Source organism: Corvus kubaryi, unplaced genomic scaffold, assembly GCF_017639235.1.
Source record: "Corvus kubaryi isolate FWS band 111438036 unplaced genomic scaffold, C.kubaryi_AGA036_p1.0 37383, whole genome shotgun sequence".
NCBI lineage: Eukaryota > Metazoa > Chordata > Aves > Passeriformes > Corvidae > Corvus > Corvus kubaryi.
In genome coordinates this window covers 2,030,707-2,049,753 of record NW_024581125.1, presented here as the reverse complement: position 1 = coordinate 2,049,753, position 19,047 = coordinate 2,030,707, and the positions used below count along the sequence as shown (strand labels likewise).

The window sequence follows — 19,047 nt, the reverse complement described above, 5'->3', positions numbered from 1 at the left end:
TTCTTAGATCCAGGTATTGCCCTAATCTTTTATATTTAATGCTTGATGAATGCGTGAGACTAAAAGCACAGCAGCCACCACAGGAGGTTCCTTTGAGGGAAGGACAGTGTGCCAAACCATTCTGTCAGCAGAGGGATGTCAATACACCCTGTCTGTGTCTCCAGGCTAAACAGGGAGGAAACCCCAGCCAGCTCCAGCGGCTTGTAGGGTGGCAGCCTTGCTCATCCACATCTCCCTCCACAACTGTGTGTCCCACCAGGAAAACTTCAGGTGGAAGTGCTTCTGCTTTCACCTTTTTCCCTGCTTTGGTGGTGAGCCTAGTTCCTCAGGATAACACAGACATAAAGCTCATGCCTGCAGCCTGGACTGTGCAGTGCCCCCTCCCCAACATGGCCTTTCCCACGGGGAAACTGAGGCATGAACTCCTGCTGCCGCTCAGGAGGCACTAAAGCCCTCCTGTCCCCCCGGAACCTGCTGTCCCCAGGTGTCTCCTGCAGCTTTCAGCGTGGGGTGGGGCTGGGTCATGCTGGTGTCCCCCCCCATTTGTCAGCCACTCAGCCTGACAGCAGCGTCCCCCCCAGCCCCCTCGCAGGGTGTGTGTGCTGGAAGCAGCCCGAGCATCCCCCAGCATCCCAGGCGGAGGCGGAGCAGGCAGCAGGGCTGGAGGCAGCAGTGCAGGTAACAGAGCGGAGATTCCCTCCACCACTTTCATTTTCTTGTTTCCAGCTCTACCAGCGCTGGGTTTTCCTATGAATATGAAAGCACCAGGCAGGAATAAAAAGCTGGAGATGGAGCAGCAAGGCAGCCACAGTGAGCAAGGTGAAGCAGCTCCACGTCTGAACAAGCCACTCGTGGCACCTGTCAGGCACCTCTGCATCAGAAATTTAGCGAATCCTGCCTGGAGTCCTCCAGTTCATCCTCTCTGGCATCTGGCACCGCAGCCTCCTCACCCATCGTAATCCATCGCTGACTGTCAAGCTCTCCTTGACAAAATGTTGTGCCTCAGCCTCACCCCACTGCTCGTGCTGGTGCTGGGGGTCAGCCTGGGGGCTGCCTTTCCCCATGACACCCTGAGGAAGGGCTGCAGGCTGTCCAAGTACCAGAACATTGCACCCGAGGAACAGAAGGCTGTGGACAAGATGAGAAAAGAGTTTGTGAGTACTGCTGGCAACAGGGGACAGTGGGGTGGTGGGGGGCAAGGGAGAGGGGATGCTGAATTCAAGACCTGAGTGACAAGGTGCATGTTTTCTGCAGCAGTTTGGGGATGAGTAAGATGTTTTCCAAGGGTGTCTGGGGACATGAAGGATGCTGGGCCAAATTTTGTCCTGGTTTCAAACTCGTCAAAGCTGGCCAGGGTTGTACAACATTGCCAGAAGTCACGATGCGAGTTTTTCAGTCTCTTCCTTGGTTTATGCCTGCAGGTGAACAACCACAAATGCAACACCAGGCTCTTCCACCGGAAATGGAATGCAGTAGACCTGCCGGTACGTGTGAAGTGATGCTGTAAGAAGGGGGCACACCTCTCCTGTCAGCCGGTCCCCTGAACCCCCGGGCAGGTCCTCGAGACCCCCATCTGCCAGCCCTGGTGCTTCGGGTCCCTAACCAGGACACTCCCGCCCACAGATGTCCGACCGAGTGGTGCTGGTGGCGGCTGAGCTGAACCTCACCACCGCCATGCTGGAGCTCCCCGCTGTGCCCAGCTTCGCCGAGGTGCGCCGGCGGCCCCTGGACTTCTTCACCCAGGCGCGGGAGGATGTGCGGGGCTGTGTGAGTGCCTCCCCCAAAGCCCTGCCCCGGGCCAGCTCAGCGGCGCCGGTGCTGGCGGCCGCGCCGCGGGGCTGCTCCTTAGACAGCCGCTCTCCTTGCAGGTGGATCCTTCGCATCAGCCCTCGGGCAGACTGAGGCACTGGCTGCACAAGCTGCAAGCGGCCATGCGGGCGGTAAGTCAGGCCAGCGGGGTGACGGCTCCCGGCGTGTCAGCGAGCGCACGGCTGCGGGGCCCGCTGCAGCCCCACTTCAGTGCTGAGCCGCCCTTTCTCCCCGCCGCAGGACAGCACCGAGAGCACCGAGAGCACGGCCTGCCTGAGGGCCACCACCATCCTGCACGCCCTACAAGTGCTGGACAACCTGCGGTGCGCGGCCCTCCAGGACAAGTGCTGAAGTGCCCTGAATGCCAGCCCACGGCACCGCCCCCACGGGAGGGCCGGGAGAAACGCCTGCGCTGTACCTCCTATTGAACCCTTTTCCTCACTTACGCGAACTCCGGAAACTTTTTTTTTTATTATTTTTCTTAGTCTTTTAAATTATTGGCTCGGGAGAAGGCAAAGTAATGCCCTTCCTGAAAAAACGTGAAAATGCGTATTTATAGGATGCCTTTGCTTTTCTGGTTCTCAAAATGTTTTTAAGGAAATCTATTTTTTTACCTGCTATTTATTAAAGACTATATTATGCATACTTGCCTGTGTAAACTATTTTCTTACGTGCTATTTAGTGTGAAAACTAAAGTAGCTACCGTAAGCAGGTAAGCTGCCATCACATGTTTTTACTATGCCTTTCTGCAATACCACAGCACAGGTATCGCCTGCACATCCTTGCCAAGGACATTGCCCGAAAGGAACCTCATTGCGTTTAATCTGGGGAGAGGAGAAAAAGCCTGGATGTTGGGTTTTTTGGAGGGCTTTAATAGATTCTGTCGCTTGGCTATGCCCCAGGTGCTACCCATGTGCTGCCATCTAATGTCAGGAGCAGCAGCCGAGGCAATGAAAACCCGTCCAGAGGGAAACGCCCTTGGGCGAGTATCGCCCAAGGGCAGGGAAACCCGCGGAGGCGTGTTTGGAATTCCCGATGGATGCCGGGGTTTGGTTAGGAGGCGCAGCTCATCTCTCAAAAAACCAGGCTGCAGGAACGCTTTGCCTCTGTGACTTTGGGCTCCCAGGAACGGGCAGATGCCATCACTGCCTGCTCTGGGACCCCACCTCCTGGCCCTGCTCCCAGTTTCACCCATCGCTTTCGAAGGCTTGCAAGAAATCCCCCTCTGGAACCTGTGTACAGCCAACATCTGTGGGGGGAGCTTGTTTTCAGAACATTTCTGTCCAAACCTGCTGTGCTGTGTTATCCAAGCAATACATGGATCTGGAGAGAAAAGCCTGAGGAGGGACAAAAAGGCTCTAAGCAGCAGTTCCGTGCTGGTTTAACTAGATTCCAGTAAGCTAAATTCCAATTTCTTTTTGGGGAAGGGGTAGTGGGATCACTGCAGTGAATGCTTAGGATGCAGTGAGTATTTCAGTAGCTGTCTGCCAAACTTCCCTTGTGTCAGGTCTCCAGCTTTGCCTTATCACACCTTCTAACCTGAATGCTGCTCTAATGGCTAAGTTTCGGTCCCCTTATTTAGTGGAAGCTACCAAATGGAAGAACTTAAGTTTATGCACCTATTTTACGGATGGGAGGGCTGATACTACATAATTGTGAAAATTTCTGAAGTTTTTGGTTAGTCTAGTTATGACACCTCAGTATTCACCCTCCACTACTAAACGCACACACAATCATTTTTTACAGAGATTCCATCTGATGGACTTGTGCTTCCATATGACTGACTAATTATTTCATCTGATTGACTATTGCATATTGATATTAGTGACATATTGATTATTAATATTGACTATTCTGTCTGATTCACTAGTCCTCCACTCATCTGCTGCTGGAATGTACGAAATAGTTGATTAATTTAAGCAGGCACTAGGCAAACGCTGCAGCCTGGTTAAGCTGAAACCACCCTGGCAATTGTTTTTTTGCCTCCCTCTTGGTGTATTGCTATTTGCCATAGACTCAAGCGTAATTTATATTGCAGCTGAATCACCCCCATTTCCATAGCAGTGTCAGGAGACAGTAAAAGAATGGAATTTATTGGGAATGGCTGGCCAGGAATGTAGTGGGCTCACCATCCCCGAAGGTGTTTAAGGAACGGCTGGATGCGGCACTCGGTGCCGTAGTCTGGTTGACACGTTGGAAATCCGGCAAAGGTTGGACTCGGTGATCTCAGAGGTCTTTCCTAACCTTAATGATTCTGCGATTCCGTTTACAAAAGGTGCGAAAATTAGGCCTGGGGACAGATGACTCAAACGACATCAATTTCCCTCAGGCTCTGCAAGACCCCGCTGCTGCTGACGGAGCGCCCCAATATGGCGGCGTTGCCTGAGGGGGGCCCCTCAGGGCCAGCCCCAACATGGCGCCGCCCTCCCGGCGGCAAACGCCCTCCCCGCCACCGCGCCAAACTCTCGCGAGAGCCCAGCGGGGACACTTCCCGGCCCCGCCTGGACTCTCGCGAGATCCCCGCTGAGGGAGGAGGAAGAGGAGGAAGGAGAAGGAAGGAGGAGGAAGGAGGAGCCGCCACCGCCGCTCCCCCCGGGCCGGCTCCGGGGATGGTGTTGGCCGCGGCAGCCGGGCCCTGACGCCCCGCTCAGGTACGTCCGGACTGGCTCCCTTCCCTCAGTCCCCGGCCCGGGCCTGGCCGCTCCCGGTGTCTCCACATCTGCCGACCCGCCAGGCCTCGGCTCCCGGTGGGGTCCCCGGCCCCACTTCCCCGCGATCCCCTTGCCTTGCAGAGGGGCTTCTCTGGCCCCCGCTATCTCGCCTCCCGGAGGAGCGGGAGAATTCCGGGACTCTTGCTCCCTTCCGTAGAAATAAGCGCAGCACCTCTCCCTTGCTTCTCTGTCTCTCTGATAAAGCTTTACCTGCGATTTGTGAGTGCTTTCTTGCTGTGTTCCATTAGAGTTTGGGGTATAGCCGAAGCCTATAATTTCTTTTCCAGGCTGGTCACGCTTGTCTTGGGTTTCCTGGTTTTTTAGGATAAGCTGTAAAGGTGTCTAGGCATTTAGTGCCCACCGAAGTTGAATTTATTTAGAATGAGCACCTAAAAGGTGGGGCTTTTCTTGACGGGAGAGCTGGTGTGCGGTTTACAGGGGTTTTTTTTCTTTCTCTTTTTATTTTTTTTTTGCATTTATGGCCGCGTTCATTACTTTTCAGACCCCCTACTCCCCTCTTCCTTTTTTTTTTTTTTTTTTTAAAGCAGCTGTCGTTTTTTCCTTCTCCAGGGAAAAACGGACTGTTTTGTTCTGCTTATTCTTTCTTTCTCTGGGATAAAACCTACGGTTTGTTTCAGTTGAGCGAGCTGGATTTTACATTTACCCTGAACTTTACTTTTGTGTTTAAACATACATCTTGAAGCTGACACACGCATTACCTGCCAGCTTCAGGGAGCTTGACCTTGTTGTAAATCTCACCAGAGTTTCCTACTGTTAGGGACTCTTGTGAAATAAATGTTTTCCTTTCTTTGTTGCTCACTTTTCTGTTAAGTTCTTCTCAACTTCCAAGTAAAGATTATACCCTGGCTTTTTGCATTTTCCCCCCCCTTTATTTGGTTGAATTAATTCATATGACTAAAAGAATAATCATTTCTCCTACCATTTTAGTGGCTGGGGGCCTGAAGGGTTTGGATTTTGTCAGCATTGTGTTGGTTTTAGGCAATGTTAGAGAAGGAGGAGTTGCCTTCAACTGGGAGTAGTGTCAAAACGTATTAAGCTATGGCAGACTGGATGTTTTGGCTTCATGACTTTGGCATTCTGACCACCTTTTACTGTAATTAATTTATCTGTGCAGTTATCTTCTAGAGTGGATGGCTGGCACAGCAAAAATGTCTTTCCATTTCAGCCTCTGTGTGTAGGGTTTTTGCCCTGTGAGGAGTTCTCGCTGTGCAGCTGTGTAGATAATTGCACTGTTCGCAGCTTCAGTCTCCTGTGCCATGGGAGCTGTCCCAAAGCTCACTTCCTAGTGTTTGAGAGTTGTTCCAGTAATCCCTCCCTTTTCTCCTTTTTATTTATTTTTTTTCTTTTGGCCAGCCAAGAGGCGGCTGTGAATGTTGTCAGCTTGACCTTTCTCCAGAAAACTGAATTTCCTCTTGGCATAATGCACTGAAACTCCCTCAGTATTCACTGCTCAAACAAGCTCATTCCTCACCTTCAGTCACAGCCCTGTTACCCGTGTGCAGCAGTTCTGTGTTGATGATGGTACTTCACTCCTTGTTCAACAAACAAACCGTGACTTGTTTTGCTCCTCCCCCCTCGCCGGGGGCTTTTGGTGACTGTCCGTGCTGTCGCGTTGTGTTCCAGGTGGGAAGCAGCAGTAATGCTAACTCTGGCAAGCAAGCTGAAGCGGGATGATGGTGTCAGAGGCCCCCGTGCATCCAACCCAGCGTCTGACTCCACTCGGAGAGTGTCTGTCCGGGATAAGTTACTCGTTAAAGGTGAAGGAATATATTGAAATATTTTGGGATTTACTGGGTTGGGGTATGTTGCCAGTAAACAGCACTAAATTGCATATAAATTCCCACAAGAGTTCTTCAAATGGCTTGTGACTTTGCTTGGGATTACTAGTGTAGTGTATTGACCTACATCTCATCTCCAGCGGCTTGTTGCCTATAGGACACTTACTTTTATTGAATAATGAAAATCAAAGCAAGTGTCCTCCTTACTCTGCTGAAAATCAGTCCATCATCAATTAAAACATGATAAAAAATTGCCACATAAGTGTAACTAAACTTGGAGGAGGAGGCCTTGATAGGAATGTAGTTTTTGAGCAAAACTATAACTGCCTGTCACAGGAAAGACCATCCTGAAAGTAAAAACAGCATTTTGGTGGAATTTAATGGCACAGGTCAGAGGCAGCACCCTTTAAAAAGCTTAAAAAAGCAATGCAGAGAGAGATTTTTGTAGGGATGGAGTCACTAGAAGTTGAGTATGAAGTTGTGAATAATAAACCAGTGATTGTACTGCAATGTGGTGTGTTTTAGGAAGGTTGCTGTAGGTTTTTACCAGCTGGTGGAAAAAAAAAAAGCCCCAAACCTACTTTATGGCAGTTGTGAGTAAATGGGGTAGTTCATGAGACAATAATTAATTATAGTTAAATCAGGGACAGCTCTTTCTTGCACTTGAATTTTTTTTTTGTAACATAGATAATACTATATTTAAAAATCCATAGATGCTGACAGCTTGCAGTTACTATGGCTTAAAGTCAGGTTCACTCCCTCTGGTAATAGCTGAGTGTTAGTGGCAAGGAATGTCTTGTTCAGGTTGATGTTTCTGCTGAAAATGACCAGTAGCAAATACACTGCTGTTGATGTGTCAGCTGCCGCTATAGGGATTCATGCCAGTCAAAGGAAATCCACAATTCCTGGTCTTGTTTCAAAATGATTTGAGACCAACGCAGGTGTAATTGCCTGACTGATAGTACCTAACTAGCACTGCATATGGTGTTTTCCCAAATGGGGGTAAATTCTGTCAGGTATCTGGAGCAAGGTGTCACTGCAGGTGCTGCTGCCTCAGTGCACTGGGAGGGACTAGACTGTAGGAATGTTGTATCTGTGATTTTCTCTCTGTATTGTTGTAAGGACAGGGAATTTTTCTATGCTGTAAGTTGTGATTGTGATTGCTCTTACACTTCCAGTTTGGAAATCCTCATTTAACTCCAGTTCTGACGGGGGGAAAGATTCAGGCAGGAGAAATAAGCTCTTTAACCAGACTAAGCTACAAAGCCAAATTACTAAATATATATAATCTGAGATTTTCCCTAACCTACAGGTATAGACTTGAGGGGAAGATAGCAGTGTAAAATAAACACCCTTCACGTGAGATGCCAAAGAAATGTTACTCTGCCCTTAGAACAATCACGTTTTTCAAACCCATACCCGAGTCTGCAGGAGAGGAAGAGAATGTAAGCTACAGAAAATTAGTATTGACGTTGTAATTGTTGTGGTTGTTAGCAAACCAGCACACACTAAGTATTGAACAGTCCCAGACTGACAAACGTTAAAAGCAGGTCAGCACTCACATGGCTTTGACAAGCATTGAGTGCTGGATCCTGATCTGATTGTGCATGGAAGTTGTACCCCTGCTCTGAAATGAGTGGTTTAGGTCACTTAGAGTCGCTACCAAAGGTGTTGGTGAAAATCTGCCCTAATACAAATTTGCAAAAGCACAACAAAGGTTGGTGGCAAGGTTTGTGCTACTGCTTACTGCATGGATAACACATATAAAGGAAAATCAAATTAGAATCAGTTTAGAGTCATATATGCAGAGGCTGGAATGAAAAGAGAGTAAGGGGGGAAAAGTTAAAGGAGACACTTCGTTGAGTCAGAGGGTTCAGAATGAGCCCCTTTCCTTTCTAAACTCCTCAGGGAGGAGTCTCAGTGCAGCTGGATCCAGCCTCAGGCTCAGACTCAACAGTTATGTGTAAAAGATTTAGCAGAACTTAATCATAAAAGCACTTCAACGTTATATTAATTATTAATCAGCTATAAACATAACACATATTCAAGATAATAAGATGTATACTGTTTTATAGGGTGTTCAAGTCATACACTCATACACAAAGGTGTATATAGATATATATACAGACAAATGTGCAGAGGTAACACACACACATACGGTTATCTATGTATACGTGGGAATACATAATAAAAAATTCCCCCCCAGAATCAATGACATACTCCTGTTAAATGCCTTCTTGGAGATTACTGGAGTTTTTTGAAATTCAGGTGCGGGTGGTACCATTTCACTCAGGCAGTAATTTGGGAGAGGAACGTTCCAAAGCTATCAGGGAATGACTGATTATTCCTACTCCTGTCTCCCACCTTGTCCAGGCAGCAGGAGTTCCTGGCACAGTCAGTGCTGCTCCCACCTTAGCCTTGCAAGAGTTCCTGGTACAGTTCAGGAATGCTTCACCACCGAGCTCTTGTGCGAAGGCTGGGGCCTGACAGGAATTACTGAAATTGCAGAGCAGGCCAGAGGTTGAGACGGGGGGGAAGCACCACCACAATCACGATGCTCTCCCAAAAGAGTTGTAGGAGCAGCTGTCAGTCTGCTGAGGATGGTTTCTGGGTGAAATGGGAACTGACAGGAGAAGCAGATCGTTCCAGTGTAAGTGCTGAAAGTGAGAGGGAAAGACTTGTTAGGGGTGTTCTGTTTTAAGCTGCTCAAGCTAAATCTGGACCATTTGTTTACAAAAGTTTCTAGAATTTGCTCCAACACTTCAGGATAAATCAGGTGCAACAGCATCTACGGTGTGAGACTGAGTGCAGGTGAACTTTCTGCGGTTGAGTGTTTCTAGGTCACATAAAGATTGCAGGAATGAGTTTGAATGGGAGTGCAGAGCTGCCTGCTAAAGGTGTGCACACAGCAGTGATGCTGCTGCAGCTGGATCAGCTCCAGTGCCTGTTATTGCCTGATTGTATGGAACTGTAATAGCCCAGCTGAACTTCAGGCTGTTGTATTGGATCCCAAAGTTAGAGCCTGGAAGAACAGTTGTAAGTAGAAGTTGTTACTGGTGCGTGCTTAGGCTGGAGTTATCAAACAGATGACTGTGGCAGAATGGGGGAAAGGCTCCAATTGGTCAGTATCCTGGCAACAAATTAGAAAATAATCTGTTCTACATAAAAGAAGAGAAATCCTGGCCATCAACAAGGGAGGAGGAGGAGGAGATGAGAGAAGGCCCAGAGTGTTCTGTCAGTAGCGAAGCACCATTGTCCTATTCCTGCTCCACAGTAAATTGGGGATAGTCTAATAAATCCTGCAGACGGATGTCTGCCAGCTTCGCTCAGGGTATTGTCCAGACACAGACAGTGTCTGGTTTTTCTCTGGAGGTAATTTGAAGACAGCCTTGTTTGTGTTGATAGAGAGTCCAGTCCAGGAAAGCAATACAGGATCTCTGAAGGATGTGTTGTCACACCGATAACCCTGCAGTCCTCAGATGTGTTGTGTACTCTGCCTGGTCAGGAGATCAGTGCTGTTTTGATTAAAGTGATGACCATGACCCCAGCCACTGACAAGTGTAGGCGATGCTTACAAACCTTAAAAACTTGGTGTGGACCAACTGCATGCTGCCTGAAAGTAGGAAAAATAAGTGATAATTTAGGCATGATAGCTATTTGCACTATGGATGTGAAGAAACATCTCAGTTGGTATTTGAGATAGTGGTGTCAGGCACTGACCTTGACTTCACTGATGGGTGCAAGGTAAACAGACTTGGTTCCACTTTTGTGGAAAAGCTACTTTTGAAATACTGGTGCCCTTTGTTAGTTTATCGAAGTTGTTCCTTTAATTGCTCATGTTACATATTCAGGTATCAGTCATAGCTCAGGACAGTTGGGTTATTTAATGGACGTGCTGTGAATGGACATACCCCTAAAGTTTTATGTTGGGAAGTAATTCTGAGTCATTTGGATATTCTCTTGTCACTGGATTTCCATCTCGGCTCAGTTGGAGAGTAAGGCCGTAATTCTGTAGGCCTAGTACCCAAATTAAAATAGAGCAAGCAGTACAATCGCTTTAGCAGCTTTCATTTTGTTCTGTGCTGCAGAGGCAATTTCTAATGTTCTGTTCATCTCTAAGGGGAGCTTCATTAAGCTGTGAGCAGGGGCTGCATGACTGCTCCTCGAGGATGGTGAGCATGCAGTGCTGAACTCGAAAGGCAAATCCTTTCTGAAATTTAAAAAGGGCCGAGGACAATCCAAAGTGGTGTTTAAGATTAATAGTGTATAATGAAAGTGACTGCTAAATTGAATTCAAGATACAGAGCATGCCAGGATGGCAGGAGCAGCTCATGGATCACAAAGGTTGTCCCTTATGCTGCGTTTTTGGTAGTGCACCTAAGCTGCATCATTCAGTTTTATATTACCACTAGTGCTTAGTTTAATTGTGGCAGCTTGAAATAACTTAATATGTATGAAAATGAGTTAACAAGGTTTATTCCTTGGTTGTCTTCAATATCTGTGGCTTTTACAACCTGTTTATGTAACCAGAAAATATTTTATGTGTGCCTCTGTACAAGCCTGAGAGAATGGAAGTGGGAAACTGGTAATGAAAGTGAGGTGAAAGTCCATTGTAAATAAAAATTAGTTTATTTGCTTTCTTCAAGCCTTGAAAAACAGTAATATTCCTCCTCAGAATAACAGGCAAGGAAAGTTGAGAGGGGAGAAAATACTTTTTTTCTAACTCTGGTCTGTACAGTTCAGAGGAGCGAAGTAGGGAATGCTATAAAGATGGATGGGTAAGAATTAGGAGGCAAACAGCATTCCTAGAATTAATAGAATATTAGAACTAGTACTTAGAAAATGGAATTTTTATAAGTGTCAGGGTATTTTCATCTTCATCGCTAGAAGTCTTAAAGGACTACAGCAGGAGAGGGGGCTTTTTGAACAAAACCAGAGAGGAGTAATACTGCTGTGGATGAGAATGTTCAGTTGAGGAAGTAATGATTTTATTTGGTGTACTTAAAACCAAAACCAAACCTCCAGCAGGAAGCATACAGCCTGATTTTTGTGGAAGATGTAGTCCACAAAACAAAGCACTGCTATATTCTGATTTGGGGAGGTGAGGGAGCAGAGCAATGGGGTTGTGGTGTGTGCACTGAACATTCATAAGCCTTTTACACACAGCAGGAGTGTTCCTATTTCTGTCTCGAGAACTGTCATGGGTAAGGGAGAGTTATTGTTTGTGAAATCATTTATAAATAGCTCTGGTTGCTTGTGTTAGGCTTAGCTTTTCTCTGTTCTCTACAGTTCCTGAGCTGCTTCTGAGACATAATCTGTTTGCATTCAACTCTTCAGGTGTTTGTGTTGGGTTTAAGTTTAAGCCTTGCCTTTTTTATGGTTTAAAATAGCATTTGGAACTGTCGAAGCAAGTGCATTCTGGGTCAAGAGCAGGACTCTGCAAATACACCTCCGCTTGGGCTTCTCCTGCAACAGATCACAAGGTTTTGGTAACACCAGATGGACTATTTGGAGTTTCCTGAGACTTGGATTTTCTGGTTGTCTCATCATCTTAATGGTGTGAATTGAGACACAGATGCTGATTCTCCACAAAATGACCATGAAAAGTATTCAAATTGAATTCTCTCCACTCTTTAGCTGTAGTGACAGTCATTTTTTGAAAGAGGAGCTCAGAAAACCTTTAAGTTTGTTCTTTAATTTAGTGAAGCTTTTGGAGCTCTTGGAAGTTCAGTGCATTGGAGCTCTGATTGTCACTTCCATGTTTTGCTTATTTACAAATCTCGGTTAAATAAGTTGGCAGCCTGCACAAGGGGCGTTTTCTTCCAGAGAATGCTCATGCCAGAGGTATTGCTCTATGTAGAAAATGTGTAAGTTAAAACATCAGAATCTTAATGGAGCTTGAATGCTCTGGTCAAAAATGTTTGCTTTCTGAGCAGCAACATACAAAAGTGGTTCCAGTGTCAATGTTGTCACTACCAAAGAGTCACAGAATTTGGAAACACTGAGCTTTGGCCTGTTAAATGTGCTTGTTAATTGGTTAATCACCAATATTTGTTTATATGGCACAATTAATAGAAACATCAGTAACCTTACTCAATGATGCTTTAAACATTTAGATTATTGAAGCAGATCTTCATCTGCTTTGTGAAGTTGTTTCATTCTTAGTTTCAGTGATTTATTGCAGAGTTCATTAGAAACCTCAATTTTGGGCCATTTGCCTTTGTTTCCAAAACTTTTGTGTGGATTTATTATGAGCACAGCATTCCCACCTGTTTGCACACCTTCAGAGGAGGAGCACAGCGTTCCCTTCTCCTCAGTGTGAGCGTTTTGTTTTCATGTTTTTACAAGAAAACCTGCTCATTCTTGTGCCAAGACGGAGAGAAACACAGAAGTGTGAACACATTACAGGAATTTTCACACTTCAAAGGAACTCGGATTGTAAACTCTCTACTGAACCTTGCAGGAGGCAGAAGTGAGGCCCTGGCTCTGCAGAGCTGCTCAGCTCAGCCATTGCTGGGACTGACCATGCTGTGCCCTTACTGATCCCTTTTTTTTGGGATCAGGCAGAGGGCAGGCAGGATTCATTAAGCTGAACAACACACAAGGACAGAAAGCAATAAAGGAAAGCAGTCAACACCTTAAAATAACTGAACCAGGTCCTGAACCTTGCCCTGTAGTGAATATTGATGTGCCTCCCACTCTGAAAGGCTGGTGAATTTTAAGAAAGGAGCGAGGGAATAATCTTATGAAAAATTTTTATAGCTGCAGCTTTGGGGGTTGGTTGTTGTGTCTTTTTTTATCAGCCAGGAGGGGAAAATTGAAATAAAGTCCTTGATTACAGCTGAAATTATATTTTTGTGTGTGTTGTAAAGACAGTACTTTAGCTGAAGTGTGGCTCCAGTGTTGTCTTTCAGTGCATGGCTTTGGTTAAATCACCTCTGGCTGCAAGTGTGGGATTTTAAATGAGTGAAGTTGTGAATTTTTTAGGTAAGTGTGAAGCACGGTGCTTGCTTTGGTGGGTTGTTTTCTCTTGGTGTAGATTCTCTTGGTTGCAGATGCAGGGTGTGCCAAGCGCAAGGGAAGTGGGAGTCAATTAAGCGTCATTCCCTCTGCAGAGACCAGCCCGGTTTGGTAAGCATGGATTGCAGGAAAAGTTCTGGAGAGTCAGTGAGAGTTGTGATGGGATCAGTTTGGATTCAGTGCCAAGAACTCTGAATGACAGTTTTTTTCAGATGTGTGGTTTTGAGAGTTGGTGTTGAAATCTCTTGCACGTCGTCAGCCTAAATAAATGGGCTGTGTCTGTGGAGGCCTTGAAAGCAAAGTCAGAAGTGGAAAATAAGACTGCAGGAAATGCCAGAAATATACTCAGTTAGATTTCCTAGAAGTAACGGGGGGAGATATCTTGATGCATCTCTTTCATACTTATGTGAAATACAGGTAGTTGTAATTAAGACTTCAATAAAATACACAAAAGCAGGGGTTCTCCCAGGGAAGGTGACTTGACAGGCTTAGGAATACACTTCATTTCCTAGGGGCTATGGAACAGTGTCAGGATGCTTCCTTTCTTTTCTGAATTACTTTTAAGCTCAGGAAATAAATACAAGGAAATTTTAATTGAATAAGAATGCACATCAGTGACAAAAACAAACTGCTTTGGAAATGCCAGTGCTCTGTGTGGTAGCAGCCCTGGTGCTTCAGTCTTGGCAGAGCCGAACTCCCCATCAAAGAAGGATACATTTGCCATGTCTGTATGGCAGATAAGCATTTTTAGTAATGAATTGAGTGGCTTAAAGAGAACTTTCAAGATAAACTTCTACTGCAGCTTAATTATATTTTTAAGTAAAATTGGATTTACAGGGTGGTTTAAATTAGATCTGCCAATTCGGCCTTCAAGAAGGGCTTTATGCTTGCATATTATAATAATGACTTTGGTTTGGTTTTTTTTTTTCAACAGAGGTTGCAGACCTTGAAGCTAATTTACCTTGTGAGTATAACATTTAATAGTATGCATTTTAAGGGGGAAAGCACCATTGAAGTGAACATTTTGACTGACGTATGAATGCTAATGGTATTTGTAAACTCCAGGGAAAGCTGTGTAAAGCTCCACCACACTGGCTTGGACAGGTTTTCTCTGTTGCTTCCTCTTATGGGGCTGTGGAGAGGTGGACCCTCATTAGTGTCCTTTGGAAGCACTATTGATAATTTGCCTCCAGAATTTGATTGCTGGGGAGTGGCAGCAAAACTTTCAATTAAACACCCAAAAGGTTCCTGGGACTCAAGGGTGCAATTAGTGTCCTCACTCGTGTTTTTTTCTTTATTCTCTTCTTTTCAAAACAGGACATTCTGATTTAGGGGCAGACCAAATAGTTCAGCTCTCAGGGAACATGAAGTCAACCTGCAGTTTTTTCACATCAGTGTTCAAGATGTAACCTGATCTCTTTGTTAATAGTGAAAATACTCATGAAAATTAATTTTTTAAGAGTGAGCCATATTCTCTTAAAAAAAAAAAAAAAAAAAAAAAGAGGGCAAGATAATGTGATTTTAGCCCTGGAATTTTACTTGAGACATAAGCCTTCCTTGAGGACAGTTATAGAGAACTTACACAGTAATTTTAGGTTAAGTTTTTTCAGTGTAGGTTCTGTTATAGGGTAACAAATACCTGTAAAATGTGTGGGTTTAGTTACTACAGTGTGAGTGCATTACTAGGATTTGTGTACAGTTCTCGTTAGGTTTTTTCAGGCAAATAGGATTTATAACTATGACACTATTCAGCTCCTTGGCTATAGAAAAGTAACAGCCAGCTTGATGGGTTAAGAAGCTAAAGACTACGTAATATGGGTGATAAAATATCCATGGATAGACTCATCTCCTCAAGCCAGCTTGTCTCTGCCACAGTCAAGAAAGGCCACTTTCCTGCATGAGAAGCCAACTTGAGTTGTGTCATCAAATGCAAACAAAGGGCTGTTATGCTGAGAGCTTGCAGCTGTTGAACTGAAACCACTGACAGTTCCAGCAGATTGTTCTCTTTTCCCCACACTTGTTCTTCATTGTCACTGTTCTCATTAAATTCATCTCATCTGAGAGTGAAAACTTCGAGTTTGGTTTGTGATGCTCCAGAACTTTGGGAAATCACTTGACTGAAAGGTGGGGGTTAATCAGGGAGTCAGCTTGAAGAGTGTGAAAGAGGATTTATTTGCTTTTCAAACAGTGGAGAACTCATTGCCTGATGTAAATTATTCTTTTGCTTCACAGGTACATGTAAAGTGAATTTTCCTGACCCAAACAAGCTCCATTACTTTCAACTAACTGTAACCCCAGGTAATTTTTTTGAACATGTTACTTTTGTTTCTCTGTGTGTTGGTGTTTAGGAAATGTAATTAAAGAGGAATTCCAATAAAGCCTCGAGTCAAAGAAAGTCTGGCTGTAATAGTGGCTATTTTGTTAACGGGATGGAGAAAGTGGGCTGAGTTTTGACAACCAGATTCCAATAAAAAGGCCTTCAAAAATGAGTGAGGTTAGGAAATACTCAGATCTTCTTTGCTTGCATGTCAGCCAGTCTCAGACCATCGTGTTTAATTTGCTGAGAGGAATCTTGGGCTGGGCATTACTGCATTACAGCCCTGTCAGGTTGTGTATTCTGTGGTGCTGATTGCTTGGTTCTGCAGAGGTGAAGAGAGAGGTTACCAATCTAAGGCTCCTGGAAAACTTCAAACCTAGGCATGCCTGAAGATGTTTAACAAGGAGGAGTCTGAGTCTTTGAATGTTAAAATATGTGGAAATCGGATCTTTTATTATTAACACAAGTATACTCTGAAGCTCTTGCTGGCAGGCTGGTCAATAAAAACAGTTCATAAAATTTCCATGTGAGTGTCTTAATTGCCAGCCAAAATTAGTATTTGCTGTGCATTTTAGACTAGAAAGTTGTGTTTTATGGATGAATTTGCATGGAAAGTTATTTAAACGTCATATGCACTTCTTGTTTTTGTTTGAGACTGTGCAGCTGCTTAAATGAGAACATTGCCATGTGCAGTGCACTGAATGGTTTGAGTTAGATGTGCTGGGATCCCCCTGCCAGCTCATTCTTGTAGATGCCTGTAGGTTACGGACGGGTTCGGTTGGGACGGGTGGACGGAGACGGAGAGATCTCTATAGGCAGGTCTTGGGACACAGTCGGTTTATTGTAAAGGCGTGGGTATAGGGGCACTGCTCAGAGCTGCCTGACTCAGCTCTGAGCAGGCCCAAGAGAGTAAGCAGGTGAGAGAGAGAGAGAGGGTGTAAGAGCAAGAGTGGAAGTAAGAGTAGAAGTGGAAGAGAGGAATAGAGAAGTGTCTGAAGTCCTGGTTACAATACAATAAATCATCTTCTGTACTGAATATTCTAATTGTCACTAACCAATCTAATACAAGATACAAATCCTATAGCATTTACATACAGCCTATAAGAGTTCTTATATTACCATAGAGTGTTACATCTTAACTTCTAAAAACTACTTTTTGGACCCCTTCTGCTGAGCTAGTAGGGTCTGCTCTGACCCTTGGACCTGCCTGCAAGCAGAGGGTATTGTTCAATCAAGAGGGGATTATCTTCAGTGGCCATACCATTGTTTTCTAGTTGTTCAGTAACTAAGACCTGGTATTTCAAAAGTGGCTTTCATTTCGATGTTGCCTGTAGTTTTCATATTCCCAAAATCTTTTGTCAGGCAATCATATTTCCAAGGTTTTCCTGTTTCATCTTTCCCAACAGATGCCCATTTTCTGTAGATGCTTTTTGACCACAGAATTTGGGTGAGGTGTGTCAGTCATCCTGAAGTATTATCTGGAGAAATAGTGGTGTGCACTTAATGAGTGCTGGGAATGTTTCTGCTGATCCAGTACTTTGAAATCAGAGCGGCACTAGGTGTCACTGTTGCTGTTTATTAGCCCGATTCAACTGACCCTTCGTCCAGCAGAAATTTTGGGTGGTCTGTTAACATGTCCATTCATGTGACTCCTTTTTGTGATGGAAAAATGAGTGAGGCTGCCCTTGTCAGTGTAATCAAAAATCAGTGCAAGAGCTCATCTAGATATTTGGCCCTGTCATTCTGTGTAGGAGTTGTGATCATGTTTACTTGGTGGGTGTTAATTCTGCTTGCACCAAATGCCCTTCAGTTTTATAAGGTGCTCCTTTATTTTATTTTGGAAAGGAGTTGACTTTACAAGAGCATCGCTGTGCAAATCAGGGATATATGAAAAAGCTGTCCTAACTCCAAGGTGTCTATATCCTAGGGATTGTTTTGTCTGTTCACTGCTGTGCAGCAAGATGCTGCAGGCAGAAACCAGCTGTTGAATGCAGAGCCTGGGTTTTGTGCCAGCTTCGTTGCTGAAATGATCTTGCCAGTGAGATGATCTTAATTAACATTTTGTTATTCTAAATATAGCTGCACAGCTGAAGTCTCTGCAATTGCAGCCTGACCCAAGTAAACATCTATTTTCAGCTGTGCATAATTCAGGTGTAGAATCTTGTGATCAGCCATAGCTTAGCACTCTAAAGGCAGAACACAGCACAGACCAAGAAAATCTTTGTAGTTTTCTGCCTCCCTTCAATACTGAAGTTTTCTTCAGTGTATGCTAAATCTTAGTTTTCTTGAGGCAGTGAAGTGGTTGTCACAGAAGTTTTATGGCTGAAGTGGGCTTGAGCCAACTCTTTTTGTATTGTCTGAACAGTATTGCATGAATCTTGACTTTGTTCTGTGCAGTCATTTTGAATGTGGCTGGTCTTGAAAGGACAGTAAAAGAAGCTTCCTTAGGCTGGCACAAAAAGACTAATTTGAATAAGAAAATAAGCTTGACCACCAAGCAGAAATCCTTTCAGGTCCCTTGCTCAGCACCTCTCACAATAACCTTTCTCAGCCAGTATTTAACATCACAAAATTATCCTGGTGACAGGAAGTTTTTAATTTAAAACGATTTTGTAGAAAATCTTGATTGAGGATGGCTGCTTTTTTCACACAATTGAAGAAAGTCCAATTCCTGTATGTTGCAGCTTTCTGCAGTGCGCCATCAGTGGATATTTAGCAGCACATGCTAGAAAATGGCTAAGACTTGGATTTTTCTGCTGCAGTGGACAAAACTCTGTGTTCCCAAGGCAGACACTGCTGGTTTTCTCTGCTGTCTGAACCTTCTCTTCCTTTTTGTCATCTGAAACAGTTGTTCTGCCTCTGAAAAATGCCCTTGTGCCACCACTTGCCTCTGTTCTTATTTTTGCACCAGTATCACTGGATTAAAATCTAGGGGAAATAAGGAGATAGATGCTTAGAATACAGGCAGAGTCCTGCCTGCTGCACTGGTATTTGGAGCACAAAATTGGAAGCTGAGGACTAAAACATGGTAATGACCTGGAAAAAAATAAAGGAGGTGAGTTTGGGTAGCTTATACATGAAAAAACACAGAAGAGTAAGTGCAGTTAATGAAATTTCCCTGCAGTTCCCAGGCAGTCGGACTAGTCTGAGGTTGGTGTGGATATTTGAGTCCCACTCCAGGGGGATTAATAAAGGCCCTGTTTTCTGGTGAAATGCTCACAAATATTGGTGAGCATGGCTGAGCAAGGCTGATTCAGGGAGCTACTATCCAAAGTGCATCCTTTGTGGCCTGCCCTAATTATCTTGCATTTTCTCCTAAAGTGAGGAAATAATTTGGTTAAGTGTTTTCCAGAGCACTTTCAGGCATTAAAGCACCCTACAAATGCAGGCT

General features: G+C 44.8%; 2 protein-coding genes across 4 annotated transcripts in view; both read left to right on the top strand.

The window, feature by feature from the left end:
• The first annotated feature begins 726 nt into the window (after positions 1 to 726).
• Positions 727 to 2,448, top strand: LOC121668029 (interferon lambda-3-like). Of its 2 annotated transcripts, XM_042035412.1 has the most exons (5): positions 727 to 1,154; positions 1,422 to 1,484; positions 1,624 to 1,767; positions 1,869 to 1,940; positions 2,050 to 2,448. In XM_042035412.1, exons 1-5 carry the CDS (start codon positions 993 to 995, stop codon positions 2,158 to 2,160), a joined length of 552 nt encoding a protein of 183 aa, XP_041891346.1. In that variant the 5' UTR covers positions 727 to 992; the 3' UTR covers positions 2,161 to 2,448. The 2 variants fall into 2 exon arrangements, with proteins under 2 accessions (XP_041891346.1, XP_041891345.1); XM_042035411.1 differs by having other exon boundaries at positions 1,869 to 2,448.
• A 1,858-nt stretch (positions 2,449 to 4,306) lies between these two features.
• The window catches only part of UBE2F (ubiquitin conjugating enzyme E2 F (putative)), a 55,460-nt gene continuing 40,719 nt past the window's right edge, over positions 4,307 to 19,047 (top strand). For both annotated transcript variants that reach the window (XM_042035308.1, XM_042035307.1), the window contains exons 1-4: positions 4,307 to 4,460; positions 6,165 to 6,298; positions 14,274 to 14,303; positions 15,572 to 15,637. In XM_042035308.1, the coding sequence (XP_041891242.1) occupies positions 6,181 to 6,298; positions 14,274 to 14,303; positions 15,572 to 15,637 (214 nt within the window). In that variant the 5' untranslated portion in view covers positions 4,307 to 4,460; positions 6,165 to 6,180. The remainder of the gene's footprint in view (positions 4,461 to 6,164; positions 6,299 to 14,273; positions 14,304 to 15,571; positions 15,638 to 19,047) is intronic.

What these genes read in the sequence shown, in the direction of transcription:
- LOC121668029 (XM_042035411.1), top strand. Translation starts at nt 993, where the DNA reads ATGTTGTGCCTCAGCCTCACCCCACTGCTCGTGCTGGTGCTGGGGGTC. An exon ending in ACAAGATGAGAAAAGAGTTT is followed by an intron (nt 1,155 to 1,421) that starts GTGAGTACTGCT and finishes TTATGCCTGCAG; the next exon opens with GTGAACAACCACAAATGCAA. An exon ending in GGAATGCAGTAGACCTGCCG is followed by an intron (nt 1,485 to 1,623) that starts GTACGTGTGAAG and finishes TCCCGCCCACAG; the next exon opens with ATGTCCGACCGAGTGGTGCT.